At 44.7% G+C, this 27,256-nt stretch overlaps 1 protein-coding gene across 2 annotated transcripts; it reads right to left on the reverse strand.

Annotated features, from left to right (window-relative positions):
• Window positions 1–2,551: 2,551 nt before the first annotated feature.
• On the reverse strand, window positions 2,552–27,256 carry LOC139654675 (desmoplakin-B-like). 2 transcript variants are annotated; one of them, XM_071531814.1, is made up of 24 exons: window positions 26,874–27,256; window positions 25,524–25,617; window positions 24,241–24,362; window positions 23,935–24,085; window positions 22,874–22,999; window positions 22,480–22,539; window positions 22,200–22,367; window positions 21,733–21,837; window positions 21,473–21,568; window positions 20,810–20,935; window positions 20,544–20,696; window positions 19,916–20,070; window positions 19,607–19,733; window positions 19,170–19,356; window positions 18,296–18,738; window positions 17,977–18,155; window positions 17,653–17,791; window positions 16,994–17,187; window positions 16,735–16,897; window positions 16,521–16,604; window positions 16,298–16,405; window positions 15,788–15,886; window positions 13,587–15,413; window positions 2,552–12,475 (listed from the first exon to the last, which is right to left on the reverse strand). In XM_071531814.1, the coding sequence occupies exons 1-24, from the start codon at window positions 27,110–27,112 to the stop codon at window positions 3,251–3,253; spliced, it is 14,370 nt and encodes a 4,789-aa protein (XP_071387915.1). In that variant the 5' UTR covers window positions 27,113–27,256; the 3' UTR covers window positions 2,552–3,250. The 2 variants fall into 2 exon arrangements, with proteins under 2 accessions (XP_071387915.1, XP_071387916.1); XM_071531815.1 differs by having other exon boundaries at window positions 14,916–15,413; window positions 26,874–27,254.

Raw genomic sequence — 27,256 nt, forward strand, 5'->3', positions numbered from 1 at the left:
GATTCCGAATTGAACGACCGTTCTGTTGAACTTTTCCGTGTTGGAAATCGTTTTTCTCCGAGTTCCGAGTACAATGGAATGCACCATAATTCACTGAAGGAAGGCTCATTCAATTTCAGTAGGTTTCTGCAAAATGACAACAATAAGCCACTATTTGCAAAAACGTGTGCACTTGAGCTGCCAAATGTCCCACTATAATCGCCATTATATACTAAACTTAACCAGTTATGCTAATAATGTCATTAATTATGCTAATTACTGCATTCACTAGAAAATATTTCTGTCATCATACTTCACTCTTCACTTAGGCCTAACACAGGGGTGGTATTCATATGAATCAAGGCCGTAATTATAATATATATCCCCCCCAATTTTCAAATATGTTCAAAATGTCCCCCCCAACATATTGATACAAAAAATATAAATAATAAAAAAGCAGAAGCCGTTGCTCGACTGCTGTGGCTACAATCAATGTCATTTTGCGCTGGAACTGTTAATTGTGGAAATAAATAATATTCTACGAGTCTAATCGTCGTCAGACCGATAGACGATGGGTCCCGAGATTGGAAACAAACGTTTTTGGTGAAAACGGGCCGATTTGCGAGTAATCAATCAACCATCACTAACGTTAGCTATCATAGCTAAGTTACCTGGAAAGTAGTCTCGCGTAGCCAGACCTATCTCCACACTACTGGAAAGTTAATTAGCCACACATTCACCCAGCGACCAGCTATGGTGCTCACGGGCGTATTCAAGAAAGCCCACGTGAAGACTGAGTAAAGTGTCAATAATTTATGTTGCGCTGCATGTGTAATTTATGTAGACAGTAGGTTAGCTTTCATTTATTGCATATTCGAAGAGGAGAGAAGAGCAGAGGAAATGAGAGAAGAGAACAGATGACTGGAGAGCAGGGGAGAGGAAAAGAGATGACTGGAGAGGAGAGAAGAATATAGGACCAGAGGAGAGGAGGAGAGAGGGCTGGAGAGGAGAAAATAGGACGAGAGGAGAAAATGAGAGAGGAGAACAGAGCAAACGCCCCTGCTGCCCACCCAAGTTTACTTGTAAATATGTAAATAAAAACAACAATTTGCTAAACCTTGGCCACAATATCTGGACTTGTCTTCATATAACAATGCATAGATTTCTGTTTATATGGTTATGGTTGTACTTTATTAATCCCTAATCTCTGCCATTACATAGGCTACAATGAAAAAAGAAAAGGTAAAAAAAAGAAAAAACAGAGCAATGTAACACAATACACTATTAGACATTATTGTAAAAAATAAATAAAAAGTTCATCCCATGTGTTAGTGAATTTTTAAATATTTTAGAATGGCAGGAAATGAGTTTTCAAATTTTGAATTTTTTCTGGAGGGGGGGGTCCCCCCAATGTTGACGCCATGGCTACGGCCTTGATATGAATTCCATATCTTAAAACATTTAGGAGTTTCAAGAAAATAATTTTTTCCTCATTAATGTGCAAATTTATGCAGCAAGGTGCTGCATCTAATCAGATGATAGGGGGAACCTGTGGTGTAAGTGTGAAGTTTCTGTCATGTATTGTTCTTAAGCGATTACATGTGTTCACAAGAATCTGTCTACATACAGAGACAGACAGACAGACGCCACTATGATAATGTTGAACATTATGAAATAATTACATCTCTGTCTAATTCAGACATTTGGCCTCACCAAATATCCTCAGCTAAAAACTAACTGTTATGTAGGCCTATAGGAGTCAGCTGATATCAGATTTGTTTGAAAGAAAGGTAGAACTAAATAATTATTTTAATAATAAATATATTTTTTAAAGTTCATTACCCAACTGAAACCTAAAACAAGTTAGTAAAACGTATATGATATATGATATGAAATGTTGAATACATTTTTGGAAAAGCCTAAACAAAAAATAGGTGAGTACAAATCTTTTACAGATTCTATCACTTGAACACTTTAATATATTTTTGCAAAATCCTTTCCAGTTAGAGATAACATTACAAAAAAATTCTTTGCACAGATCCATCAAATTATATTCACTATTTTAAATATTATCTTAATCATGATATTAAAACTTTAATTCTTATCTATTTTGTCCAGGCATTAGCTTGTAGTTGGTTTTCCAAGAAAGATTATTACTAGTCTTTACTTATTAGATATTTGATTGGAATGTTTTGTTTTGATTTGACCAACTTTGTCCATCTGTGAGGCTTCAGCTTTTTTATTTTCATTAGTCCCATTTAAGACAACATGGAGTAAGGGTCCTCCAGACGTCATCACTTTGAAGGCAAGTTCAGATACATTAACACTTAAATTAAATGGATATGTGCAAGACTCTTAACAGTGATGCTGAGATGTTGACATGTTGTACTGTATTTGTGAGATTATGCACCTATTAAATCAATTTTGTTTTGGTGCTCTTAAAACAGCTAGCTATCAATTGAGGAACATTCATATTAATCATATCTTATGTGAATCGTTCAGTGCTTTGGACGATAACAGTGACCATGAATGCATGAGCAATCAGGAATACAAATGACCACAGAGATTTATTTAAAGATTAAATTTTATTTTGACATATAGAGAAATAGTAACAAAACTAGAAGCACTAAATTGCAGAACCAAATGGTCAACAACCATTTCAATTTCTAACAATACAAAATGATAGTTAAGCCAGTAAGCAATAGAAATGACCCCACCTTACATACCTCCCTGCACAAAATAGGCACATTTAGATTTCAAATAAATGTAAACGTTACACCAATATGTTACCAAAAAAGCAAAGCTTAAAAACAAATCAAATTATTTTCTATGAAGATTCTGGAAAATACAATTGAAATACATTTACATAAGCAAACAATAAGATGGCAATAATTTCTAGGCCTAGTTAAGGAGTAAAGCCAATTATTTTAAACATACATTGTATTTTCGATCCAAACACACCAGAATGGCTGTCATCATTGTCTTTTCTTTTTAATTTTCACACAAACATATCTTTGGGACTTTTCTTTTACAAATCACATAATTTTGAACTACAACAGTTTTTATTATTAGTATAGCAACACTAAGCTAACCTAAAACTATGCAAGGAGTATAAGAGTTTAAGACATTAATCATGTAAGCCTATATTTGTCCTCATACACAACACACTCTTCTTCTTTGCAGAACTTGTGATATACTCTGACAAAAGTCCAGATTCATTTGTTAGGCAAGAGCAGTGTGCAGGACCTTTTCTTATTTGATCTTTAATGCATCAGCAGGAAGATTTGGAGGTGAAGGTGGTATGGCTGTAGCTGGTACTACTGTAGCGGTTGGTAACTGAGGAGGAAGGGGAACCTAGGTCCACGCTGCTCCTGCGGGAGCCCAGTCGTGAGCCACTCCTAGAGCATGTGCTGGATCCTGGGGCAGAAGAGACATTGTAGGGACTGCTGATACCTCTGGAGGACACAGATGATGCCTGGAGCATTTTCACTCCAGTGTTTTCCTCCACCAGGCAATTATCCATAGCCTCCTTGTAGGAGATCTTAAGTTTGCTCTTGGGGCATGTTAAGTTCTTTGTGTGGTGTCTGGTGTCTTGGAGCTTCTGGGCAGCTCTCCCGTCCAGCCAGCCCATTTTCAAAGCCTCCTCTATAGTCCTCCTACAGCCCAGTTCTGGGTCATACAGCCCCCCTGTTACAAACTGGAACTCCATGAACCTCTGGCCTGCCTCATATGGCAGCCACATCTCCTTCATGGCTGCAGCAGCAGACATCTTCTTCTTGGTTTTTACATTTTCAAAGCCAATGTAGGCTTTTTGGGCAGGCTTGAGCTTATTGGCCATGTCTTCATCTATTATGCCCTGGCGAGATGCCTCTTGGATGCTGAGCCTACGGCCATTAATGGGATTCACAATGCCTCCAGTGCAGGCCTGGGCCTCCAGCAGTCTCTGGGCAGTGATGGAATCTACCAGGCCACGATTTAGAGACTCAAAAATGGATATCTTCTCCAGAGTCTCTGTGTCAAAGATGGCACCCACTGGATCCTGTTCACCCACTGTTTCAACAGGGGAGGTCAGGGTGACAGAAACACTGGATATGTGCTTCAGGGAGTCAGGTGGGTTTTGATCTCCACTGCTGATTGTGGTGGTGCGCCCTGTGATTGTGGTAGTTTTTGTTGCGGTCAGCTTTGAGAGAGTAGGTGATGAAGGTGTTGATGAGACTGATGATGATGTCATAGAAGATAGAGCTGTTGCTGCTGAGGTTCTTGTAGTTGATAATGATGATGATGATGATGAAGATGATGATCTGAGTTTGGTCTTGTTGGTGATGATATCTGCAAACTGAGTAAGAGTGATGCTATGGGAGCGGTACTGATCAAAGACTGATCTATCAATTACCCCCTGTTCCAGCAGCTCAGTGATGTCATACTCTTTACCAGTCTTCCTGTCAATGATAACTAACCGTGAAGAACCATCTGGAGCAGTGATGGTGATCTCTTCCCACTCACACTCCTGCTCTGACAGCTCCAGGAAGGTGTCATAGTCAATAAGCCCCCTGTCATATGCTTCACGTACTGTCATCTCTTTATTAGTGTCTGGGTCCACAATTACCACTCTCCTCTTACGCAGAGTGTTCTTCTGAGTAGACTGCTGTTGCTTCTTCTTGTCTATGATGGGCAACAGGACAAGGCCAGTCTTCTTATCTGTGATACAGCGTTTTTTAAGCTCCAGATAGGTCAGGTTTTCCTGTGTGTTAGGATCGAAGAAGCCCTTAGTGTCATCCCCTTCATCAGTCAGGATTTGGTTCATCTCCTCATCAAAGTAACCTCTTTTGTAGGCCATTTCTACATCAATACGGTGGCTCTGTTTAGGATCAATGATGCCACCGCTGGCAATCTGGGCTTCTAGTAGGCGGATACCATGACCCTTCTCAACTAGGCCCTTCTCTATGGCCTGCAAAAGGGAGATAATCTTGTCTGTACCTGGCACTTTGTAACCAGTCACAGCCCTCTCTGCTGATAGTAGCTTGTCCTTGAACTCTGGCCCAAAGAGTCCTTTTTTGTAGGCATCACTGACAGTCAGGTAAAGGTTGTTGACAGGATCAACTACAAAACCTGAGGCAGCCTGGGCCTCTAGTAGTTCCAGAGTGGTCCCAGGTCGCAACAGTCCCTCTTTCATAGCCTGATAGATGGGCATGATCTTTTCACCGGCCTCATCATATACCCCTGAAATGCAAGCGGAGCCTCTCAAATAGGAGCGCAGGCGGAGCTCAATATCCTGGCTGGTCAGTTTACCCTCTCTTAGTTGGTCCACATCAGAACGCTCCAGAAGGTTGGCATCCACCAAGTCCATGACTGACACCTGGTCCCTGAGCCCCTGGACAGTCAATGGCTTTTTTGGTGCAGGGAGAAGCAACAGGCCAGTGCTTAAATCTGCCTTGCATTTTTTCTTCAGAGACACATAGCTAGTCAATTGTTGAGTGTCTGGGTCTAGATAGCACTCAGGACACTGATTCAGGGCTTGGTACAAATCATCATCTATAAGATCCCGGTCCATAGCTATGTCTTTGGGTAGGTACACACTGAGGACAGGGTCCAAAATTCCCCCGACAGATTCTTGAGCCTGAAGCATACGTACAGCGGTGTCTCTGTCAATTAATCCCTTCCTCATTGCCTGGCCTGCTGACAGGAGCTTGGCTGTGTTCGGGTCCCGGTAACCCACAGCAGCAGCCTCAGTGGCCAACAATTTATTTATATCCTCCTTATCCACCACTCCTCTGGCACATGCCTCTTCCACTGTCAGCTTCTTGTTAGTTCTGGGGTCTATGATGTGGCCTGTGGCGGCCTGAGCTTCCAATAGCAGGTCAGCACTATCAGAAGACATGATTTTCTGTTTCTTTGCCTCTATAAAAGACATTTTCCCTAGAGGTCCGGCTGCTACCCCAGCAATAGATCCTGTCCCCTTCAAATAGATCTTCTTGTCTACAGACACGTCTCGGACAGTTTTCTCACCTTTCACTAGCTGGTTAAACGTTGGCTTGTCCAGGACCCCACAATCAAGCAACTGTTGTGCTGTGACTGGCTTGCGGACACCATCAAAGATCAACTTGGATGGGTCCAGCTTCTCAGCGATAGGCAGAAGTAGCAGGCCCGTGTGAACCTCTGTCTTGCATCTTTTCTTCAAAGCCCCATAGCTGGCATTCCGCTCAGTTTCTGGGTCCAGGTAACACTCAGAATTCTGCTTTAGAGCTTGATAGAGGTTTTCATCTAAAAGGTTGCGCTTTATAGCTGTGTCTTTAGGGAGGAACACACTGAGGATGGGATCTAGAATGCCCCCCACAGACTCCTGGGCTTGCAGCAAGCGTAGCCCAGTCTTCTTGTCAATTAGTCCCTTCTTCATGGCCTCAAACACTGAGAGAGGTTTGGCTGTGCTAGGATCTTTGTAGCCCACAGCAGCAGCTTCTGCTGCTAACAGTCTATCTCTATCCTTATTATCCACCAAACCTCTTGCACACGCCTCCTCTACTGTCAGCTTCTGGTTCGTTTTGGGGTCGGTAATGTGGCCTGTGGCGGCCTGAGCATCCAGTAGCAGGTCAGCACTATCAGAAGATATGATTTTCTCTTTTTTTGCCTCTATAAAAGACATTTTCCCTAGAGGTCCAGCTGCTACCCCAGCAATCGACCCTGTCCCCTTCAGATAGACCTTTTTGTCCACAGACACATCTAGGACAGTTTTCTCACCTTTCACTAACTGGTTAAAAGTTGGCTTGTCCAGGACCCCACAATCAAGCAACTGCTGTGCTGTGACTGGCTTGCGGACACCATCAAAGATCAGCTTGGATGGGTCCAGCTTCTCAGTGATAGGCAGAAGTAGCAGGCCCGTGTGAAGCTCTGTCTTGCATCTTTTCTTCAAAGCTCCATAGCTAGCATTCTGCTCAGTTTCTGGGTCCAGGTAACACTCAGAATTCTGCTTTAGAGCTTGATAGAGGTTTTCATCTAAAAGGTTGTGCTTTATAGCTGTGTCTTTAGGGAGGAACACACTGAGGATGGGATCTAGAATGCCCCCCACAGACTCCTGGGCCTGCAGCAGGCGTAGCCCAGTCTTCTTGTCAATTAGTCCCTTCTTCATGGCCTCAAATACTGAGAGAGGTTTGGCTGTGCTAGGTTCTTTGTAGCCCACAGCAGCAGCTTCTGCTGCTAACAGTCGATCTCTGTCCTTATTATCCATTGCTCCTTTTGCACATGCCTCCTCTACTGTCAGCTTCTCGTTCGTTTTGGGGTCAGTGATATGGCCTGTGGCGGCCTGAGCATCAAGTAGCAGGTCAGCACTATCAGAAGACATGATTTTCTTTTTCTTTGCCTCTGTAAAAGACATTTTCCCTAGAGGTCCAGCTGCTACCCCAGCAATTGATCCTGTCCCCTTCAGATAGACCTTCTTGTCCACAGACACGTCTGGGACAGTTTTCTCACCTTTCACTAACTGGTTAAAAGTTGGCTTGTCCAAGACCCCACAATCAAGCAACTGCTGTGCTGTGACTGGCTTGCGGACACCATCAAAGATCAACTTGGATGGGTCTAGCTTCTCAGTGATAGGCAGAAGTGGCAGGCCCGTGTGAACGTCTGTCTTGCATCTTTTCTTCAAAGCCCCATAGCTGGCATCCCGGTCAGTTTCTGGATCCAGGTAACACTCAGGGTTCTGCTTTAGAGCTTGATAGAGGTTTTCATCTAAAAGGTTGCGCTTTATAGCTGTGTCTTTAGGGAGGAACACACTGAGGATGGGATCTAGAATGCCCCCCACAGACTCCTGGGCCTGCAGCAGGCGTAGCCCAGTCTTCTTGTCAATTAGTCCCTTCTTCATGGCCTCAAACACTGAGAGAGGTTTGGCTGTGCTAGGATCTTTGTAGCCCACAGCAGCAGCTTCTGCTGCTAACAGTCGATCTCTGTCCTTATTATCCACTGCTCCTTTTGCACATGCCTCCTCTACTGTCAGCTTCTCGTTCGTTTTGGGGTCAGTGATATGGCCTGTGGCGGCCTGAGCATCAAGTAGCAGGTCAGCACTATCAGAAGACATGATTTTCTTTTTCTTTGCCTCTGTAAAAGACATTTTCCCTAGAGGTCCAGCTGCTACCCCAGCAATTGATCCTGTCCCCTTCAGATAGACCTTCTTGTCCACAGACACGTCTGGGACAGTTTTCTCACCTTTCACTAACTGGTTAAAAGTTGGCTTGTCCAAGACCCCACAATCAAGCAACTGCTGTGCTGTGACTGGCTTGCGGACACCATCAAAGATCAACTTGGATGGGTCTAGCTTCTCAGTGATAGGCAGAAGTGGCAGGCCCGTGTGAACCTCTGTCTTGCATCTTTTCTTCAAAGCCCCATAGCTGGCATCCCGGTCAGTTTCTGGGTCCAGGTAACACTCAGGGTTCTGCTTTAGAGCTTGATGGAGGTTTTCATCTAAAAGGTTGCGCTTTATAGCTGTGTCTTTAGGGAGGAACACACTGAGGATGGGATCTAGAATGCCCCCCACAGACTCCTGGGCCTGCAGCAGGCGTAGCCCAGTCTTCTTGTCAATTAGTCCCTTCTTCATCGCCTCAAACACTGAGAGAGGCTTGGCTGTGCTAGGGTCTTTGTAGCCCACAGCAGCAGCTTCTGCTACTAACAGTCGATCTCTGTCCTTATTATCCACTGCTCCTTTTGCACATGCTTCCTCTACTGTCAGCTTCTCGTTCGTTTTGGGGTCAGTGATATGGCCTGTGGCGGCCTGAGCATCAAGTAGCAGGTCAGCACTATCAGAAGACATGATTTTCTTTTTCTTTGCCTCTGTAAAAGACATTTTCCCTAGAGGTCCGGCTGCTACCCCAGCAATTGATCCTGTCCCCTTCAGATAGACCTTCTTGTCTACAGACACGTCTGGGACAGTTTTCTCACCTTTCACTAACTGGTTAAATGTTGGCTTGTCCAAGACCCCACAATCAAGCAGCTGCTGTGCTGTGACTGGCTTGCGGACACCATCAAAGATCAACTTGGATGGGTCTAGCTTCTCAGTGATAGGCAGAAGTAGCAGGCCCGTGTGAACCTCAGTCTTGCATCTTTTCTTCAAAGCCCCATAGCTGGCATCCCGGTCAGTTTCTGGGTCCAGGTAACACTCAGGGTTCTGGTTTAGAGCTTGATGGAGGTTTTCATCTAAAAGGTTGCGCTTTTTAGCTGTGTCTTTAGGGAGGAACACACTGAGGATGGGATCTAGAATGCCCCCCACAGACTCCTGAGCCTGCAGCAGGCGTAGCCCAGTCTTCTTGTCAATTAGTCCCTTCTTCATGGCCTCAAACACTGAGAGAGGTTTGGCTGTGCTAGGATCTTTGTAGCCCACAGCAGCACCTTCTGCTGCTAACAGTCGATCTCTATCCTTGTTATCCACCACTCCTTTTGCACATGCTTCCTCTACTGTCAGCTTTCGATTAGTTTTGGGGTCAATGATATGGCCTGTGGCAGCCTGGGCATCCAGCAGTAGATCTGCAGTGTCTGAGGGCAGAAGATTCTGTTTCTTGGCTTCTGCCAAAGACATTTTGCCTTGACGTCCAGCTACCACCCCAGCAATGGGCCCAGTCCCCTTCAGACTAACCATTTTGTCCACAGACACCTCTGGGACAGTTTTTTCCCCCTTCTCTAGCTGGTTAAATGTTGGCTTGTCCAGGACACCACAGTCAAGCAACTGCTTAGCTGTAACTGGCTTTCGAACACCATCAAAGACCAGTTTGGAGGGGTCTAGCTTCTCTGGGACAGGAAGAAGCAGAAGGCCTGTGTGAGGCTCTGTCTTACATCTCCTCTTCATTGACAAATAACTGACACCCTGCTCACTTTCTGGGTCCAGGTAGAGCTCAGGCCTCTGATTCAGAGCACGGTACATGTCCTCATCAATTAGATCACGCTCCATGGCTGTGTCTTTTGGAAGGAATACACTGAGGATGGGATCTAGAATGCCCCCTACAGATTCCTGGGCCTGCAGCAGACGCAGTGTTGCGTTCTTGTCAATCAGTCCTTTCTTCATGGCCTGAAATACTGAAATGGGTTTGCCTGTGCTACGGTCACGGTATCCCACAGCAGCAGCCTCTGCTGCCAGCAACCTCTGTCTGTCCATCTCATCCACTACACCTTGATTACATGCCTCATCCACGGTCAACTTCTGATTAGTTCTGGGTTCGATGATGTGGCCTGTGGCAGCCTGAGCATCCAGTAGCAGATCAGCGCTATTTGGAGGCAGGAGATTTACTTTCTTGGCTTCTGTGAGGGACATTTTGCATTGGGGTCCAGAAATGGATCCTGTACCTTTCAGACCTTCAACTATGACCCCAGCTATTGGTCCAGTCCCCTTCAGACTGACCTTTTTGTCCACAGACACCTCTGGGACAGTTTTCTCCCCCTTCTCTAGCTGGTTAAATGTTGGCTTGTCCAGGACACCACAGTCAAGCAACTGCTTAGCTGTAACTGGCTTTCGAACACCATCAAAGACCAGTTTGGAGGGGTCTAGCTTCTCTGGGACAGGAAGAAGCAGAAGGCCTGTGTGAGGCTCTGTCTTACATCTCCTCTTCATTGACAAATAACTGACACCCTGCTCACTTTCTGGGTCCAGGTAGAGCTCAGGCCTCTGATTCAGAGCACGGTACATGTCCTCATCAATTAGATCACGCTCCATGGCTGTGTCTTTGGGAAGGAACACACTGAGGATGGGATCTAGAATGCCCCCTACAGACTCCTGGGCCTGCAAAAGACGCAGTGTTGCCTTCTTGTCAATCAGTCCTTTCTTCATGGCCTGAAATACTGAAATGGGTTTGCCTGTGCTACGGTCACTGTATCCCACAGCAGCAGCCTCTGCTGCCAGCAACCTCTGTCTGTCCATCTCATCCACTACACCTTGATTACATGCCTCATCCACTGTCAACTTCTGATTAGTTCTGGGTTCGATGATGTGGCCTGTGGCAGCCTGAGCATCCAGTAGCAGGTCAGCACTATTTGGAGGCAGGAGATTCTCTTTCTTGGCTTCTGTGAGGGACATTTTGCATTGGGGTCCAGAAATGGACCCTGTACCTTTCAGACCTTCAACTATGACCCCAGCTATTGGTCCAGTCCCCTTCAGACTGACCTTTTTGTCCACAGACACCTCTGGGACAGTTTTCTCCCCCTTCTCTAGCTGGTTGAATGTTGGCTTGTCCAGGACACCACAGTCAAGCAACTGCTTAGCTGTAACTGGCTTTCTAACACCATCAAAAACCAGTTTGGAGGGGTCTAGCTTCTCTGGGACAGGAAGAAGCAGAAGGCCTGTGTGAGGCTCTGTCTTACATCTCCTCTTCATTGACAAATAACTGACACCCTGCTCACTTTCTGGGTCCAGGTAGAGCTCAGGCCTCTGATTCAGAGCACGGTACATGTCCTCATCAATTAGATCACGCTCCATGGCTGTGTCTTTTGGAAGGAACACACTGAGAATGGGATCTAGAATGCCCCCCACAGACTCCTGGGCCTGCAGCACACGCAGTGTTGTGTTCTTGTCAATCAATCCTTTCTTCATGGCCTGAAATACTGAAATGGGTTTGCCTGTGCTACGGTCATGGTATCCCACAGCAGCAGCCTCTGCTGCCAACAACCTCTGTCGGTCCGCCTCATCCACTACACCTTGATTACATGCTTCTTGCACTGTCAACTTCTGATTAGTTCTGGGGTCAATGATGTGGCCTGTGGCAGCCTGAGCATCCAGTAGCAGATCAGCACTATCTGGTGGCAGGAGATTTACTTTCTTGGCTTCTGTGAGGGACATTTTGCATTGGGGTCCAGAAATGGACCCTGTACCTTTCGGACCTTCAACTACCACCCCAGCTATTGGTCCAGTCCCTTTTAGACTGACCTTCTTGTCCACAGACACCTCTGGGACAGTCTTCTGCCCCTTCATGAGCTGGTTAAATGTTACCTTGTCCAAGACACTACAGTCAAGCAACTGCTGTGCTGTGACTGGCTTACGAACACCATCAAAGACCAGCATGGAGGGGTCCAAGGCTGGAGGTTCTCTAAGTCTCTTCAGCTCAGTCTCCATGGTTTTTCTGACAGTAGCCATCTCTGTAAGCTCTTTTTGGAGGACTGACAGCCTACTCTTGTAGGTCTCCTCAATCTCCCTAAGCTCCCTCATCAACCTCTCTATCTCATTTTTCAAAGAGTTCCTTTCCCGCTCCAGACGGTCTTTCTCCGAGTCATACTGCCTAACAAGGCCATCTTTGCTCTCATATTGATCCTTCCAGTAAATGAACTCCTTCTTCACCTTCTCGTTCTCCTCCTGTAGACGTTGTTTATGGCGAAGCTCAGACTCCAGGGATAGCTTAATGCGGTGGAGTTCCTCCTCTAGCCTCTGGAAATGATCTTTGTCCTGGTCTGACAACTTCAGTTTCAGCAGCAGAGCATCTCTCTCCTTCACCATCTCACTGTACTGAGACTGAGTGGATTGTATCAAGGCTGTTGTCTGCAGAAAAACAAAATTATAGTTCAGAGAGGGACAAAGAGGACAGAAAGAAAGGGTGGGGGTTGAGAGAGAGAGAGAAAAGGTCAGTTAATTTGCAACACCACTACAGGCATATGTCAAATGGAAGTGTGACAGGACTCCAAATAAAATTTAATTCACTATCATAAATTACTTCGCATTCTACTTTGCAAATTACTAAATTCAATTTGCTTCAGAAAACATGAAAAACAACACACTGACATACAAGATTGGGAAGTGACAGTATACATGTAATGGAATTACAGTAATCAGATTACAGTTTGAGGAGTATAATTCAGTAGAATATAATATTGATTACAAATTGCAAATAGGTAATAATTTTCATTGTGTAAGTAACCTTCCCAATCCTGCACATATTGACAAACATGCCATATCTACACTACAACAGACCGACTACACTATTACATTATTCAGATTTGGAGAGCCACTGTCTACCATCTGCAATTTGAGAAAACAACAGTATTACAATGTAAAGCTCTGGAAAGGGAGATGAAATACTGCCAATCTTAATCCATTGGGCTCAAAATGCAAGGACAGGTGCACCCAGAATGTCTTTTAGGAAACTGTGGACATTTTTAAGTGGACATTGTTTAAAATAAGCTTTTCCAAATTGCAGATTGTATCTTAAAAAGATTAAGATAATGCAGGATGAAACAACACAAACAATGATGAATGCACTGTATGTTTAGACCAGTGGACTGGTGGCAGTGATGACACTGACATGGTTGATCATTCTGGACAAAACAAAGCAAAGGCAAAAAAGCATGATGATTGCAAATTATTGGACAGTGTGTGGGCAGGAAGACAGGGGGTCAGGCAGGTTGGCAGGCAGAGAGGCATAGATCACATTTGCATGGAAATGGGTGGCATGCAAATGTTTTTAAACACATACAATGACTATGTGTTCAAATCAGAGTCAAAGAGTAGGCATCTACAGGGCATCTATAGGTGTTCCAGCATGCAAGCGAAAGGTTTGTCTACAGACAGTGGTAGCTATTTGATTGTTCCAACTTAGGACTCTGATTTGGAAAGATGAGAGCAGTCCAGGACTAAGTGCCAAACTTCCATGTACCTCGATGGCCTGCTTTTGTATTTTCTCTATCTCCATCTTGAGTTTCTCCCTCTCTGAGGAGAGCTCTGAGACCAGGTTCTGGTAGTCTAGACTGCTGCGGGTGCTACTCTGCAGCTGCAACTCCAAGGCAGTAATTTGGGAGGACAGCTCAACATCACTCCCCTGTTTGGATCTCAGGAGCTCCTCTTTATCATGTCGTATTGCCCTTAGCTCCTCCTCCAGCCTCAGCCTCTCTTTGGTCAGTGTTTCTGTCAGCTCCTTCAGCCTTTGAAGCTCAGCAGAGTCCTCATTCAGTGCCCTACTCTTGTCCTCTATAGTTTTGTAAAGGCTCTCATTGCGGAGATTTGCCTCTTTGACTCGTGCCTGCTCCTGGTGGAGTTGTTGCTGCAGGGCCTTCAGCTCAGCGCTCAACTGGGTCAGACACTCTGTAGAGGCCTTGTTTTGTCTCAAGCTCCTCTCCAGCTCCTCCTGCAACTTATGCTGCTCCTCTTCTCCTCTCTTATCTGAAGCATTGGCTTGTTCTTGGCTGTGGCGTAGAGTGGTGATGGTGCTGGTGTACTCCCTCATGGTCATGGTGGTCTGTTCCAGCTCTGTTTCTACCCGCCTTCTTCTGGTTACTTCCTCTTGATTGGTCTTCCTCAGATTCTCCACCTGGCTCTCCAGCCCATCTCTTACAACTTGAAGGTCCTTGATGCGTCCCTGTAACCTGGTCACATTCTGTTCAACTCTGCTCCGCTCACTGCCCTCCCTCTCCAGCTGCAAGCGCATCTTCCCAAGCTCCTCCTCACACTCCCTCAACTGGGCCACAGCCATGGAAGAGCTAGCCAGCTTGAGCTGTAGCTGGGCCAAGGTCTGTTCCAGCACAGCCTGCCCTTCCTCTGTGGTTCTCCTTCTGCGGGTCTCCTCCTCTAGGCTGTGTGTTAGGTAGGCCAGCTGCTCATTCTTCTCCTGCAGACTCTTAGTGACCTCAGCCAGCTCCTCTCTGTGCTGGCTGCTTTCCTCCTCTCTCTGCCTAATCAGCACCTCCACTTGAGCCTCCAATTCTCTCCTCCTGCGCCCCTCCTCTGTGATAACAGAGCGCTGACTGTGAGCCTGTTCCTCTGCCCTCCTCCTATGTTCCTCAGTTTGGTTGATAGACAGTTGGAGCCTCCTAAGCTCCTCCTCCAGATTTCTCCTCTCTGCCTCCATCCTGTCACACTGCAGCTGAATCTCGGCTGTGTCTTCTTCCCTCTGGGCTGCCAGCCTCTGGATGTCTGTGCGACTGATGTGGATCTGGGATTCATAGCTGAGCTTTAGGTTACTGATCTCCGCACTGCATTGGCTCCTTACCTTTGACATCTCCAGCTGAAGGTCCTTGATCCTCGATGCTTCCTCAGCCAGCTGCCGACGCAGCTGTTCAACCATACGCTCCTTGTCTACCACACTCTTCTCCACCTCCATCTTGGCCCAGTTCACCCCCTCAAGCTCCTTCTGCCGCTTCCTCAGAACCGTCTCATACTCCTCCTGCTGCTGTGAGTAGCGCTCCTCTGCCAGCCTTCTCTTCCTCTTTTCTTCCTCAATCAAGTAGTTGAGACGAGCCACCTGGTCCTGGAGGTCTGCCAGCTGGCTGTGAGTGGAGTCTAGGCTGTCCTGGGTGGCACTGCACTGCAGAGCTGTGTCTCTCTTAACCTCCTCTACTGACAGCAGCTGGTCCTGGGACTGGGACAGCTCCAGGTGGTAGCGGGAAATGGACTCCTCCAGCGACCGGTTTTTGGTATTGAGGTCTTGGGCGTCCTCCCTCAGCAGGCGAAGCTCTTCCTCTAACAGGTCAATCCTAGTGTTACGAATCTGGAAGTAAGACACAACAAAGATGAATGTGGAGCTAGATTCAAGTATATTTACAGTATTTCACATATTAGCAATTCAAGTACATTTCAGTGTTATAGAATGAAATCCTTCCATCTCCAAAAAAAAGCCTGACTGACCACCATATATTTGAAATAATGGGTTTTGAATGGGTTTCATTGGTCTTAGATTAATGGAAATTAATCAGCACACAATAGGACTTCCAAGGTGTCTTAAAACAAAAAGTAATAAAAAACAGTTTTCTGAGGTTTCCACATAACAGTGGTCATTTATTTCACACAATAGATGTGATAGCATCTTTTTAGGATAGTTCATTAAGGTGACTTTACTGAAGCCTAAGGTGATCATATCAGTACCTTGAGCTCCTCCATGTTTTTGAGCATTTCTCCCAGGTATTTGTAGTAGTCACCAGATAGGGTGAGCAACTCCATGTAACGGGTCTGCAGCAGTGTAGCCTGGGACAAAGACACAGCATACTCAGCATCATTATCATGCATTAACATTATCAGCACAGTAAACCGATAATCAATTTATATCTATCTAGTCTCCTCATCTAGTCATGATAGTTGGAACAATGGTCTTTAATGGTTAGGACCAAAACTGGATGATGGAAATCAATCTCTCCCTCTCTCTCTCTCTCTTCTTCTTTCTGAGATTATATATAATTTATTACAAAATACTTCATTGTTTTTTTCTGTTTGTAAGTAAATGTGCTTCTGCTATCATGACAGAGTGTCACTTGGAAACAAGGTCACTGATCTCTGATGCCAGTTACTGATGGGTCCCCACATGCCAAGGGTTTTTTCAGTGTTTTAATAAGGCTGGGTCCCAGGGTTAGAGACTACATTTCCTAAGTGTGCCATTACCTCCTGAGTAAGATCCATAGAGGGAGACTTCAGCATGGTCCTCTTGATGGGGATGTTAAGCAGAGTCTCCAAACCAGAGCTGTATGAGGCAAGATCCACTTCATAGTCCTGAAAAACATAGTAAAAACACTTATGTACATAGAATGAGTACCAGCAACATAAAGTGAAATGCAAAGTTTTTGATGAGTTTAAAATGACCCTGTATATGTGTAGACCTCCGTACCTTGATAGAGTTCACACAGGTCTCAGTGTCCCTCAGCACACTCTCCACTGTCTCCCTCTTCCCTTTGATCTCTGTATTCAGTGCCTTGAGAACACAATAATATAAGGCTGTCAGTTGTTCAGTTGTTTGCTGAAGTAACACACATGAACATGAACCCGTAATGTTGATAAGGTAAGCAAGTTGATTGACGGTAATGAAGAGCTGAACAGCAGACCTTCTGATTGTTAATACAGTCACTGAGAGATTGGAGGTCTTCTATCTTGGTGGCCTGCAGGGAATTCTGTCTTTTCCGTGTGGTACTAATCCACTCACTGAGGGAGGTACTGGTTCGCTTGTAGTGCTGCAGCTGAGGCAGATACAACTCCAGATCCTGAAGCCTGAGAAAGGAAGTACAATAAGTGTGTGTGTGTGTGTGTGACTGTGGGTGTTTGTACGTGTGTGTGAGCGTGGCTGCGTGAGAGATGAAGACGTACCTGGAGTCCATCTGGCTCTGGATGCGTTTCCAGCGGTCTGACAGCAGGCCAACCTGCTCACTGTATTTGGACAGCATCATGTCACACCTGTGGTTGGGTCCGCACACCTGGCCGTTCCAGTGGCTCGCCTTGCTCAGCTCTGCCTCCATGGAGGCAAAAACGTCCCTCTTCTGATCCAACTCTGCCTTCATGTTCTACACACAACCAAAATGCATGAAACGCCAGTCAAAGGTGGCGTGCCAAGCCAGCTATCGGTATACAGAAGGGCACCTATTAAATATTTTGTAACAAAGGAGAATCATGAGATATGAATAGCAACAGGATGGAACCTCCTGGCCTTATTAAATCCATTATGTGAACCCCTCTCACAGAAGCTTTGATATGCCACCAGCTTCTCTAATTCAAACTGATGGGCGGCATCACTGAGCCATGCACTAACAGGCACTGGTATTCTGTCCCGGCTGCAGCCTGCCAGGTATGCAGTTGAGTGCAATAGCCATGTGTACATGGTGCAGGAGAAATAGCTAGAAAAAAGATAGTTTGCACACCTGATGCTTTATCACATGTAATATCAGTAATAAGCTGACTAAAACACCAAGCCAAATTGCTTGTTACAAAACTGCCGTGATTTCTACAATAAGCAATGCGTTATACAGTACCTTCAGGGTGAACATGTAATCCTCCACTTCACCAGCTGACAGGGAAGTTGTCTCTTTCTCTGTCAGTCTGGCCTCATGAACTTTCACTATGTCCTCAGCCCGCACCACACTCTCCAGCAGATCCCTCAGAGCCCGTAGCCTGCCGGACAGAAAGAGAGGAGGGAGGTGGAGAGAAACTTAGCTTTCACAGAGATGAGGTACAGTGCATTTCATTTCTAAATGATGTGTGAGAGGTATGCATATTTGTTGGAGTAGGTCCTTTTTATTTGTTAGTTTAATTGTGAGAGGGTGTGTGTGTGTGTGTGTGTGTGTGTATAGGCCTACCTCTGTAGGTAGGCTGACGAGCTGCTCTCTAGACTGCCCAGTCTTTGGTTGATTACACCAACCTCACTGCGGAGGAACTGGGCTTTGTCAGAATCACTCATGCCCTCCAGCTCCTTCAAAATACGCTCCTTCAGATGCAAGTACTCCCCACGGATAGAGTCGATGTCATGCTGCACTGTCTGCAGAAAAACATACGCACATATACAGTTATTTCAGTGAACTCAACATGGCGGCAGTATGTGGAATGTGACAAGGTTATTATTTCATGCTTGTTAACACATGCTTCTCCGTTTGCTCCTGTGAGTGCGTTTGTGTCTACCTCCAACTGTACGATCTTGAGGCCACAGTCGTGCACTCCGTCGTCTCCCAGACAGATGTGAATGTGCTGAGTCAACGATCCCTCGGCTGCCTCCAGCCTCATTCTGAGCGCTTGCAGCTCCGATAAGCTGTGGGAGGAAGAGGAGGAGGAGGACGAGGAGGAGGAGGACACTAGGGTCTTCCTCTTGACTGGCTCTGCCTTGATCACTTTCACTACTTCCTTCTTGATTGCCTGTTCTTTATTCACCACCTCTCTCTTCACCTCTGTTTTCTTCACCTCCATTTTTCTCACCTCCACTCTCCTTCTTTCTTCTTCTCTCCTCGCCTCCTCGGCGGCGGCAGCAGCAGCGGCCTGCTGCTGGTGCTGCTGGTGCTGTATAATAATCAGTTGGTGTTGGTGCTGCTGCTCGGCCTGCTGTGCTTCTATTTGTTCTTGTTGCACAACTAAGAGAAGACAGAGGATGTGTTTTCTTATTTGGTAGAGGAAAACAGACCTAATTCTAATTCTCTAGTCAGGTATGTGTACTCCAGCATCAACAAATCTTTTGCACTCAAGCAAGATTATCTCTCACATCAGTAGTGGCATCAGTACAGGTTTGTATTGTGAAAAGGCTTTAGAGTTAAAGACTAAAGATTTAAAGACAGACTGGACCCAAAAGTGGGTTGTGCTAAGATGTAAACGATTCCTCAAATTAATCCAGTTGAAATAGTATCCAAAGCTACTAGCTGTATTGCTGCAAAACCTTTCCAAATACCTGCAATGCCAGTTAAGTGATATAAACTACTGTAAGTTAACATATGAGAAACAAGGTAAATTCATCTAAATTACCCTGCGTACTAGCCAGAAAAGTACAGTAAAGTTCAACTATACTGACTGTAAGCAGGCAGCTGCACCACCAGTTGGTCATAGTGGGCCTGGGCTCCAGTGTATTGGTTCTCAATGCTCCTCTTGTCCTCATCAACAAACATCTGGGAGCCATGGGAGCTAAGCTTGAACTCCTCGTAGTGAGTCTCAAGGCTCTTGATAATTTTGCGGTACTCCTCAGGACGCATACGGGCCAACTGGACACACATACACACACACACAGAGGACAGAGGAAAATTGTATGATTTAGTGTCTAAACAACAACAGAAATTGAGAAGACACAAGCTTCACCACAAATTATATGAAAATATTACGCAACTGTTAAAAATAATATTGAGGGGTTCTTTTCAGAGGCAAAAACCATTCAAATCATATATCATTGTGAAGGGGTTGGTGCTATGTGCTATAATAGCTAGGCTGGTCTGGTTTCTAAATGACAAGACTCACCATGGAGATGGTGAGGGAGCTGATGCGTTTGATATCCAGGAGACAGTACTGCCAGGAGATGAGACTCTTAACATTGATGTAGAGCTGGTTCCATATCGTCAGGATGGCTTCATAGTACTGCTCATTCCTTTTGACAACACACAGATACAACATAAACCTTAACTCACAGCAAAAGCTTTTCTTGATTTTTTTCAGCCAAGAACCCCAAATTAATTTTATCTGTCTCTTGACACGGGCTCATGAAACAACTTTTGTCATGTGAGACATATGACCCGTTTCAAGTCCCATGTTATGTGTGTGTGTTCTTACTTGTTGGCTAGGCTGATGCTGAGTGGATTGGGTGGTGGTACGAGCAGGCAGACAGAGGGCACCAACATATCCAGCCCCCCGGGGCCCGTCACCTGCCACTTGCTGCGCTGGCTATTGTCCTTCAGGATGCCCTCATTGTCCTTGCAGATCACCTTCTGTGGAGTCGCATGAAAATATATTTTATTAGTGTGTTCGTGTATGTGTGTGATGTTGTGGCGTGTATGTGTGCGTTTGAGGAAGGAATATGAGCGGTATCAAAAGAGATAGCATTCCTAGTGTGAAGCGCAACTGCGTGTCTGTTATGAATTTGTTTGTCTAGCCAACCGTACAGCCAAATATAGTAGCTGTCTTAAATCACCTGAGTGATAGTACACAGCCTCAAGCTTTAACTATGATTGTACATAACAACTCAACTATTTAGTTTTAATGTAATGAGATTTCACTTATCTGAAAACTTAAAATGCACTAAATGGTTCTTCATCTGAAGGTTTACATTTGAGGGAAAACGACAATTTCCCTGCTGACTCTCCCCCTGGTTAAATCTGAACATATTGCCCACTGTGTATATGCGTAAGTTAGCGCCTTCATACATGTGTGAGAATGTCGAGCGAGCGTGACAGAGACTGACCTGGTCTTGTTTGAAGTCACACAGGGACTTGACTATGACCGTGCTGCTGCTCTTCTCCTCTGGGTTTCTGGGTTTCAGCCTCACAATGCTCTTGGACTTGCTGACCAGGTGTTGGACCTGCCTCTTGTTATCCATGATCCTCTCCTTCTCTGTCTGGGAAAGAAATTGACTCACAAGATGAGTGTCATTAGGACCAACTGTTGTCTATACTAAATTCCAGTTCATCATTTTCATTTCCAGTAGAAAAAAGGCCAACTGGATTTTACCTCCAATCCCCTGAGCAGATCCAGCAGGTTATCCAGGGAAGTGTTCTTGTCACAGGTGAACTTCTTCCGGACTGTCTCATGTTCCTTCTGCAGTGTACTGTATGTCTCATTGGCCTCCTTGAAAAACTATTCAAAACATATGTTACAGATAAAGACAATAGATTAGATAAATATTCAATATCTGCTCTGTTTCCTCTGTGATTTTATACATATGTGGTGCGTGAGGGGATAAGTCTAGTTTTGTCCCATATCTGTCACTGTTTGGGTTAAAGTTATGTTTCAAGTTGAGTTTGCAGTGCTAAAAATGTTTTTGAATCATAATAAAATCATTACTTCTAAAACATTTGGACTACACATATTTAGCTTTAGCTGTCATAGTAAGACTAAATTACAATGCTAATTTTAATTTCACATTTTCTCTAGCAGTGGTGGTAATTTCCTTGCTGTGGTAGCACATGTTTCATGTAGCACAGCACTGCTACATGAATCCAGAGGGAACACTGATCTTGTTTGTCTGAATACTCAGAGTTTCACCATAATATACAGCGGGCATGCTGCCAGGGGATCATGAAGGCTTTGTCAGTGTGTGTGTGTGTGTGTGTGTGTGTGTGTGTGTGTGTGTGTGTGTGTATGTGTCAGGTCACGTGTGTATTTGCACGTTACCTGGCTGTAAGCTGCATTCTCCTTCAGATGAACATCGATGCACTTGGTGATTTGAAGGAGCCAGCTCCACTGAGTCTGCAGAGTATCCATGTAGGCCTGAGAAAGAAACGCACAAACACAGACAGAAGAATGAAGGAGTGAAAGAAGATATATAAAAAAACTGTACAGTTTCTAATTGTAAAAATATGACCTGGATAAATACATGTTTACAAAACGGCTATGACTGTTGGGTTGATACTGATTAACAGATCTGTCCACACCTCGATCTTGTCTGAGGCTGGGTGGTTGTTCTTCAGGACGATATCAACTTTGGTTTTGAGTTTATTCAGGTCCTTCTCCTTTTCCTCCAAGGCACTCATCAGTTTCTGTTACACAACAAGAGGTTTAGAAAACACTAGGGACACAGAAAACATCAGGAGGTCTATGAATGCAACTGGAGGAACACTCTGTGGCTTCATTTCCTATGTGGTTGGCTCCATCACTGCCAGAGCCTAATCTAAAGCAGATGATTGCTCCCTTATGAAATGCAGATTAATTTTTTATAAAGAATGTTAGTGTAATTTAGGCTCCCAGGATTGCCAAGAGCGTTAATTAACTAAAATGAAGCTCTTAAGAAATTGAAATTGAAACATGGATCTCTGTAGCGTCGAGGGATCCAACTGATGCCATTTCTCTCCTCATGTTCCCAGTGATCTTTTGACCCTTTAATTATATAAGTTTTACTGACCGAGTAGCTCTCCTGCTTCCTTGGGATGTACTGGTCGATGTTCTTGTCTCCCCAGTCAAAGACCAGCTCCTCCTCCTCCTTGTCATTCACCCACATGATTTCCTTGGAGATTTCCTCGATGATCTGCTGCAGCTCTCGTAGCTGCTGGGTCCGACTAAACGACATTTTCTAGTAAAAAAAAAGAAACTGAGCTGAAATACAAGGCCAACATTTTAACTGAAAGTAGACAAACATAAACCCCAATTAGTGATGGGCTAAGAGAGCATTCTCTTTGTTTCACCTGTAGACTGTCCCATTCCTGATCCAGAGCGTGAAGACTTGCTTTGTCACCTTTCTGAACCTATAGAAAGAGAATCAACTTGAGTCGGTGAGGTTTTCTTTAAAATATAAGAGAACATGAGGTAGCCCATCAAGTATTTCCTCTACATATGTCAAAATCAAATGATTTGTGATATTAATCATTAGCTACATTCTATAGCTCCTGTAGGTTGCTTTCATATTCAACATATTTTACCCACTTTTGCTATATTCGCTTAGTAAAATGGATTTTTCATGGGTAATTGAAACAAATTAAAATAAATGCAAGCATGAAGCACACTGAAACACTGAAACATCAATGCTGTGATAATGTGCATGCTAGTCTACATGAGTCTACTTGAGTGGACGGGACCCACCAGTTCCTCACGGGCACGGTCCACCTCATTGCTCCTCTGGATGGAGCTGTGGAACTTCTGGTGGCTGATGAGCTGCTGCTCGATGGCTGCAGGATCTTCTCCCCAGGAAGCGGTCTCAATCAGACGCTGAAACACAAACAAAAAGACATTTCATCAGCGCACACCACTGCAGAAAAGAATTACACACAAGTATAACATTGGTACAGCTAAAGGAATGAGTTCCCTGTGAGGCAGACAGCAAAACCAGCCAAACCAACTGAACAACCGACCCACCCCTCACTCTCAACACACACACACACACTTTCAGTCAAAATAGTTTCTTATGTGCAAAGGTTTGTCTGATATGGGCTTATTGCTACCAGCAGGTGGTGGCAGAGAAACAAGCTCGATCATGAATATTTTACGTATCCCTGATATAACACTAAGAACCACCTGAGGGCAAACATCTCAGGAATCTATCAGCAGACAAGCAGTCTGAGCCTTAAAGACAAGAACATTGCCTTGTTTTGACTTCTATTTCTCTTTATGTGTGTGTGTGTGTGCACGCGTGTGGTATTCGTATTTTTTGTTTTTTCATTTCTCATAAAATTTATGGCTGTTAGTGGCAGATGGACTCGCTAAAAGCATACTTTACCGCCCCAACCCGGTGTCTTTGACATCGCATAGCAGAAAAAATGCTTTCATCTCTAAATTATACTTGACCTGTATGCACAGATTATGGTACAGCTGTGTGTGATTTGTGCACTTTTAAGGGTACATAACTGTAAAAGCAGACAAAGTGGGGATAATTACCACAAGATCTTGTGTGTGTGTGTGTGTGTGTGTGTATGTGTGTGTGTGCGCACCACTGATTACCTCAATTCAAGCTCTACTCCTTTGGGTATAGCATTTAAGCATTTGGATCAATGTTAACTGAACATTCTGGATTTGTGCGTGCATGACTGTGTGTGTGTGTGTGGGCGTGCATGCATGTGTGTGTGTGTGTGTGTGTGTGTGTGTGTGTGTGTGTGTGTGTGTGTGTGTGTGTGTGTGTGTGTGTGTGTGTGTGTGTGTGTGCATACCTTCTGCTGTCCAATCCAGGCGACAGCCTCGGTGAAGCTCCTTCCAGGATCTTCCCAGCCTCCAGCACTCCCTCTGCTGCCCCGGTTCCTCCGCAGGGTGCCACTGATGGCCATGTGGACCCCCTTCAGCTGGTCCCTGCACATCTCCACACTGGGCAGAGGGATTGGGAGGAGAGAGGGGACATTTAGCAAGATTTATATTGGTACCATTTGGTTTAGAGACAGAAAAAGAGACCAATCAAAAGAGAGACGGAGAGAGAGAGGAGGCAAAAAGCAGTAGAACACAGTGGTTTCCATCTTCCTTACGTCCTGACTACGTTGTCATTTGGCTGGCCCAGCTGTCTCAGGTCCACAGCACAGACCTTCAGCTGGTCTATGGTCTCTTTGGCCATGGCCATGTAGCGCTCTGAATCACCTGCGGTATTGCCCTACAAGGCACAAGCATAACATTCAAACAGGCACACAAAAACGGCTGCACAAAAAGAGAAACATAACATACTAGAAAATGTGCTCAGTAGACCACAGACCTCCAGCTTCACATGAAAATCCACATGAAAAGTTAATCAGTTCTTCCTTGGCCCATAACCAACCCTAATACATACATTTCGTTCGTCTGTATACTGAGCACTGTATATGGTTGAATGACAATAAATCTGCTTGATTTGACTTGACTGACTTGACTTGATACCAAGTTTTGTGCAAATCCGTGGACAAACACACAGACACGGGTGAAAACATTACCTTCTTGGTGACAATCTCTGTGTGGTGTGATTTTTCTTCTGCTGTATGTGTTTGTTCAGGGATAATTGTTTTTTTTAGCATGTTCCAAAGTTCAGCTTGGGTTTTTAGAATTGACAGAATGCCAGACAGAATTTCTCTGCACTTTCTTTTCATGTGTGATCACTTGCATGGGCATGCCAAACATTTCACAATACCAGGGAAAGACCATAATACTGGATACAATTATTAACACCTTTCCCTTTCTTTGAAACATCACCCTTTGGAAAGGAAGGCATGGAAGTGATACACAGTATTTTTCACTCCACTGCAGTCACACAGGTATGAGGAGTGGTCAAAGCTAATGTCAACGGATTGCAATAAATCATAAATCACATACCTATGCCATTCAAGAATGCAGTGCTGGGTCTGACGCTAGTGAACTTTGCAGAAAACAAATAATTCACAAGGAGTTGCTCAAGATTGAATTGAAGAAGCATGTGTGTAACTTAAATGTTTGCAGAAGCTACTTTGACAACTGAATACTATCAGTGGATTCGGTCATGATTCAAATATGCTCCAGGGACTTGGCGCCTAAACTGATCCAACAGGTAAGCGTAATGCTTTCATTAGGTCTGGTGTCCATTACATGGTCTAACAGAGGCGTGACTCAATTTACCACAACATTTCTGTCATTCTTTTGGTATTTTTTGCCAACAGAAACAATTTATCAACAAACAAACAACATGAAATGCTTTTGCTTTTTATGTTATCAACCTACTGAATGAGCCCTGGCCCTGACAAGCCCAAATTGGCACTGCTGCTGAAGAGCAGCTAATATGTAGCAGATGACAAGACAAAACATGACTTACAGACTGCAGGCTGTATTCGGCCTTCTTCAGGTACTCCTGGCATTGGCCCTGCAGGATGAAGGCCTTCTGGTGGATGGAACCAAGGGCAGATCCACTGCAGAGAACCAGCGAGTAAACTCATCAGCATCACGGTAATTATCATCATCATCTTCATCTTAAACTCTGTTAACAGCGTCGTCACCACCACCATCACTATCAGAACCACACAATTTGGACCTTTGTCCTGTGTATCAAACTTAGTGGCACCTGCCTTCACTATCTTCACTCTCTTAAGTTGCAACGTCATTCATCCTTAAGGAGCAACTCAGCCTTGTTGTCAAACAACTGGCGGTCATGTAGGCCAAATGCTCTTTCTGCCCTTTCTGAATGACCACGATGACCTATTTTCTCTATGTGTAATAGTGTGCAAGGTTTGAAACTGACACACTGGTCCCAGGAATGGAGAGTGCGTGTTAAGCTGGTGTGGCAAAGGGAACTTAGCAGTTCAATGTGAGCAATAAATCAAACTGAGCATTTCTCTCCAGGGAGTTAAAAAGGAATCTTAAGCTCCTATGCAGAGGACAATCTGTTCAATAAACAAAACACAGCAAAGCACCACGGGTATAATGCATAATTAAGTAATTTAGTTATTTATTATTATTTAAGTTATAGTGCAACCACATTTCATGATGCATTATCGGCTACTAACAGTCACTGTGCACTATCAAGTATTGTTATTATAAGGTAAAGTGATATGGTAACAACTAAAGTGATAGGGTACTGCAAAAAGCAACTTATAAATGCACTCCCTATAACCACTTTTATAATGCATTATATATCTTATTATAATAATGTTACTCAAACAATTGTGTGATTGTTAATGTAGGTTTCTATCACTAAATCACAAACCTGCAAGCCTACTTCAGCTTGTATGGAGGCATTGTCCATTATTTATCAATATTTGTGTAAAGCATTTAAGATTATGAAATCCTGAGCCAAGACTCAACAATGAAACATTGAATGTAGATGTCAGATTGTTTAAAAAAAACTCGGAGCTTTTCCCTGCACATATTAAAATGGCTTTCGTATCATTTGCTTGATAAATGAGGTTCTTTAGCTCTGCAAAAGCTTTTCTGTAGACTAGTCATATTCTGTCTCCTCGGGGTTTGCAGGGCTGGAATGAATACCGTGCAAACTGAGCAACAGGTAGTCTGAGTTAATATTTAATGACAGCCTCTTTGCATGTCATCTATCCTTCTTAGAGTGACGACAACAAAATGTCCCCAGGTTAGCAGAAACAGGCAACAGGTGGCACTGACAAAAGCGCCTATATAAAGCAGGTACAATGCACCAAACTATAAAAAGTCTTACCCCATTCCGCCGGCCATTCCGCCTCCCATTCCGCCGGGCATTCCGCCTCCCATAGAGGTCTTTGAAAAAGTGTAAGTGTTGTATCCCTCCATGTAGGGGTCCGGAGGCCCGTATCCATTACCGCCGCCGTGCACGACCTCGCTCCGTGCGTATTGGTAAGATCCTCCGGCGGTCAGGTCGCCTCTGGACCCGGCCCTGCGGCTGGTGTGCAACCCCCTCTGGGATCCGTAAATACTCATTTTCACTTCGAAAACAAAACCAAAACAGTGATGATAACTCTGTGGAAGAAAAACTCCTAAGTGGAGTAGGAGAGCGGCAGCAGCGCAGCGAAGCGAAGCAAGGCAGGCTGTGGTGATGGCGCTCTGCCTCTGTCCACCTGTCCG

The sequence above is a fragment of the Centroberyx affinis genome, unplaced genomic scaffold (assembly GCF_046629955.1).
Source record: "Centroberyx affinis isolate AG114_WGS23_722 - 3 ecotype Tasmania unplaced genomic scaffold, CSIRO-AGI_Caff_v1 ptg002133l_1, whole genome shotgun sequence".
NCBI lineage: Eukaryota > Metazoa > Chordata > Actinopteri > Beryciformes > Berycidae > Centroberyx > Centroberyx affinis.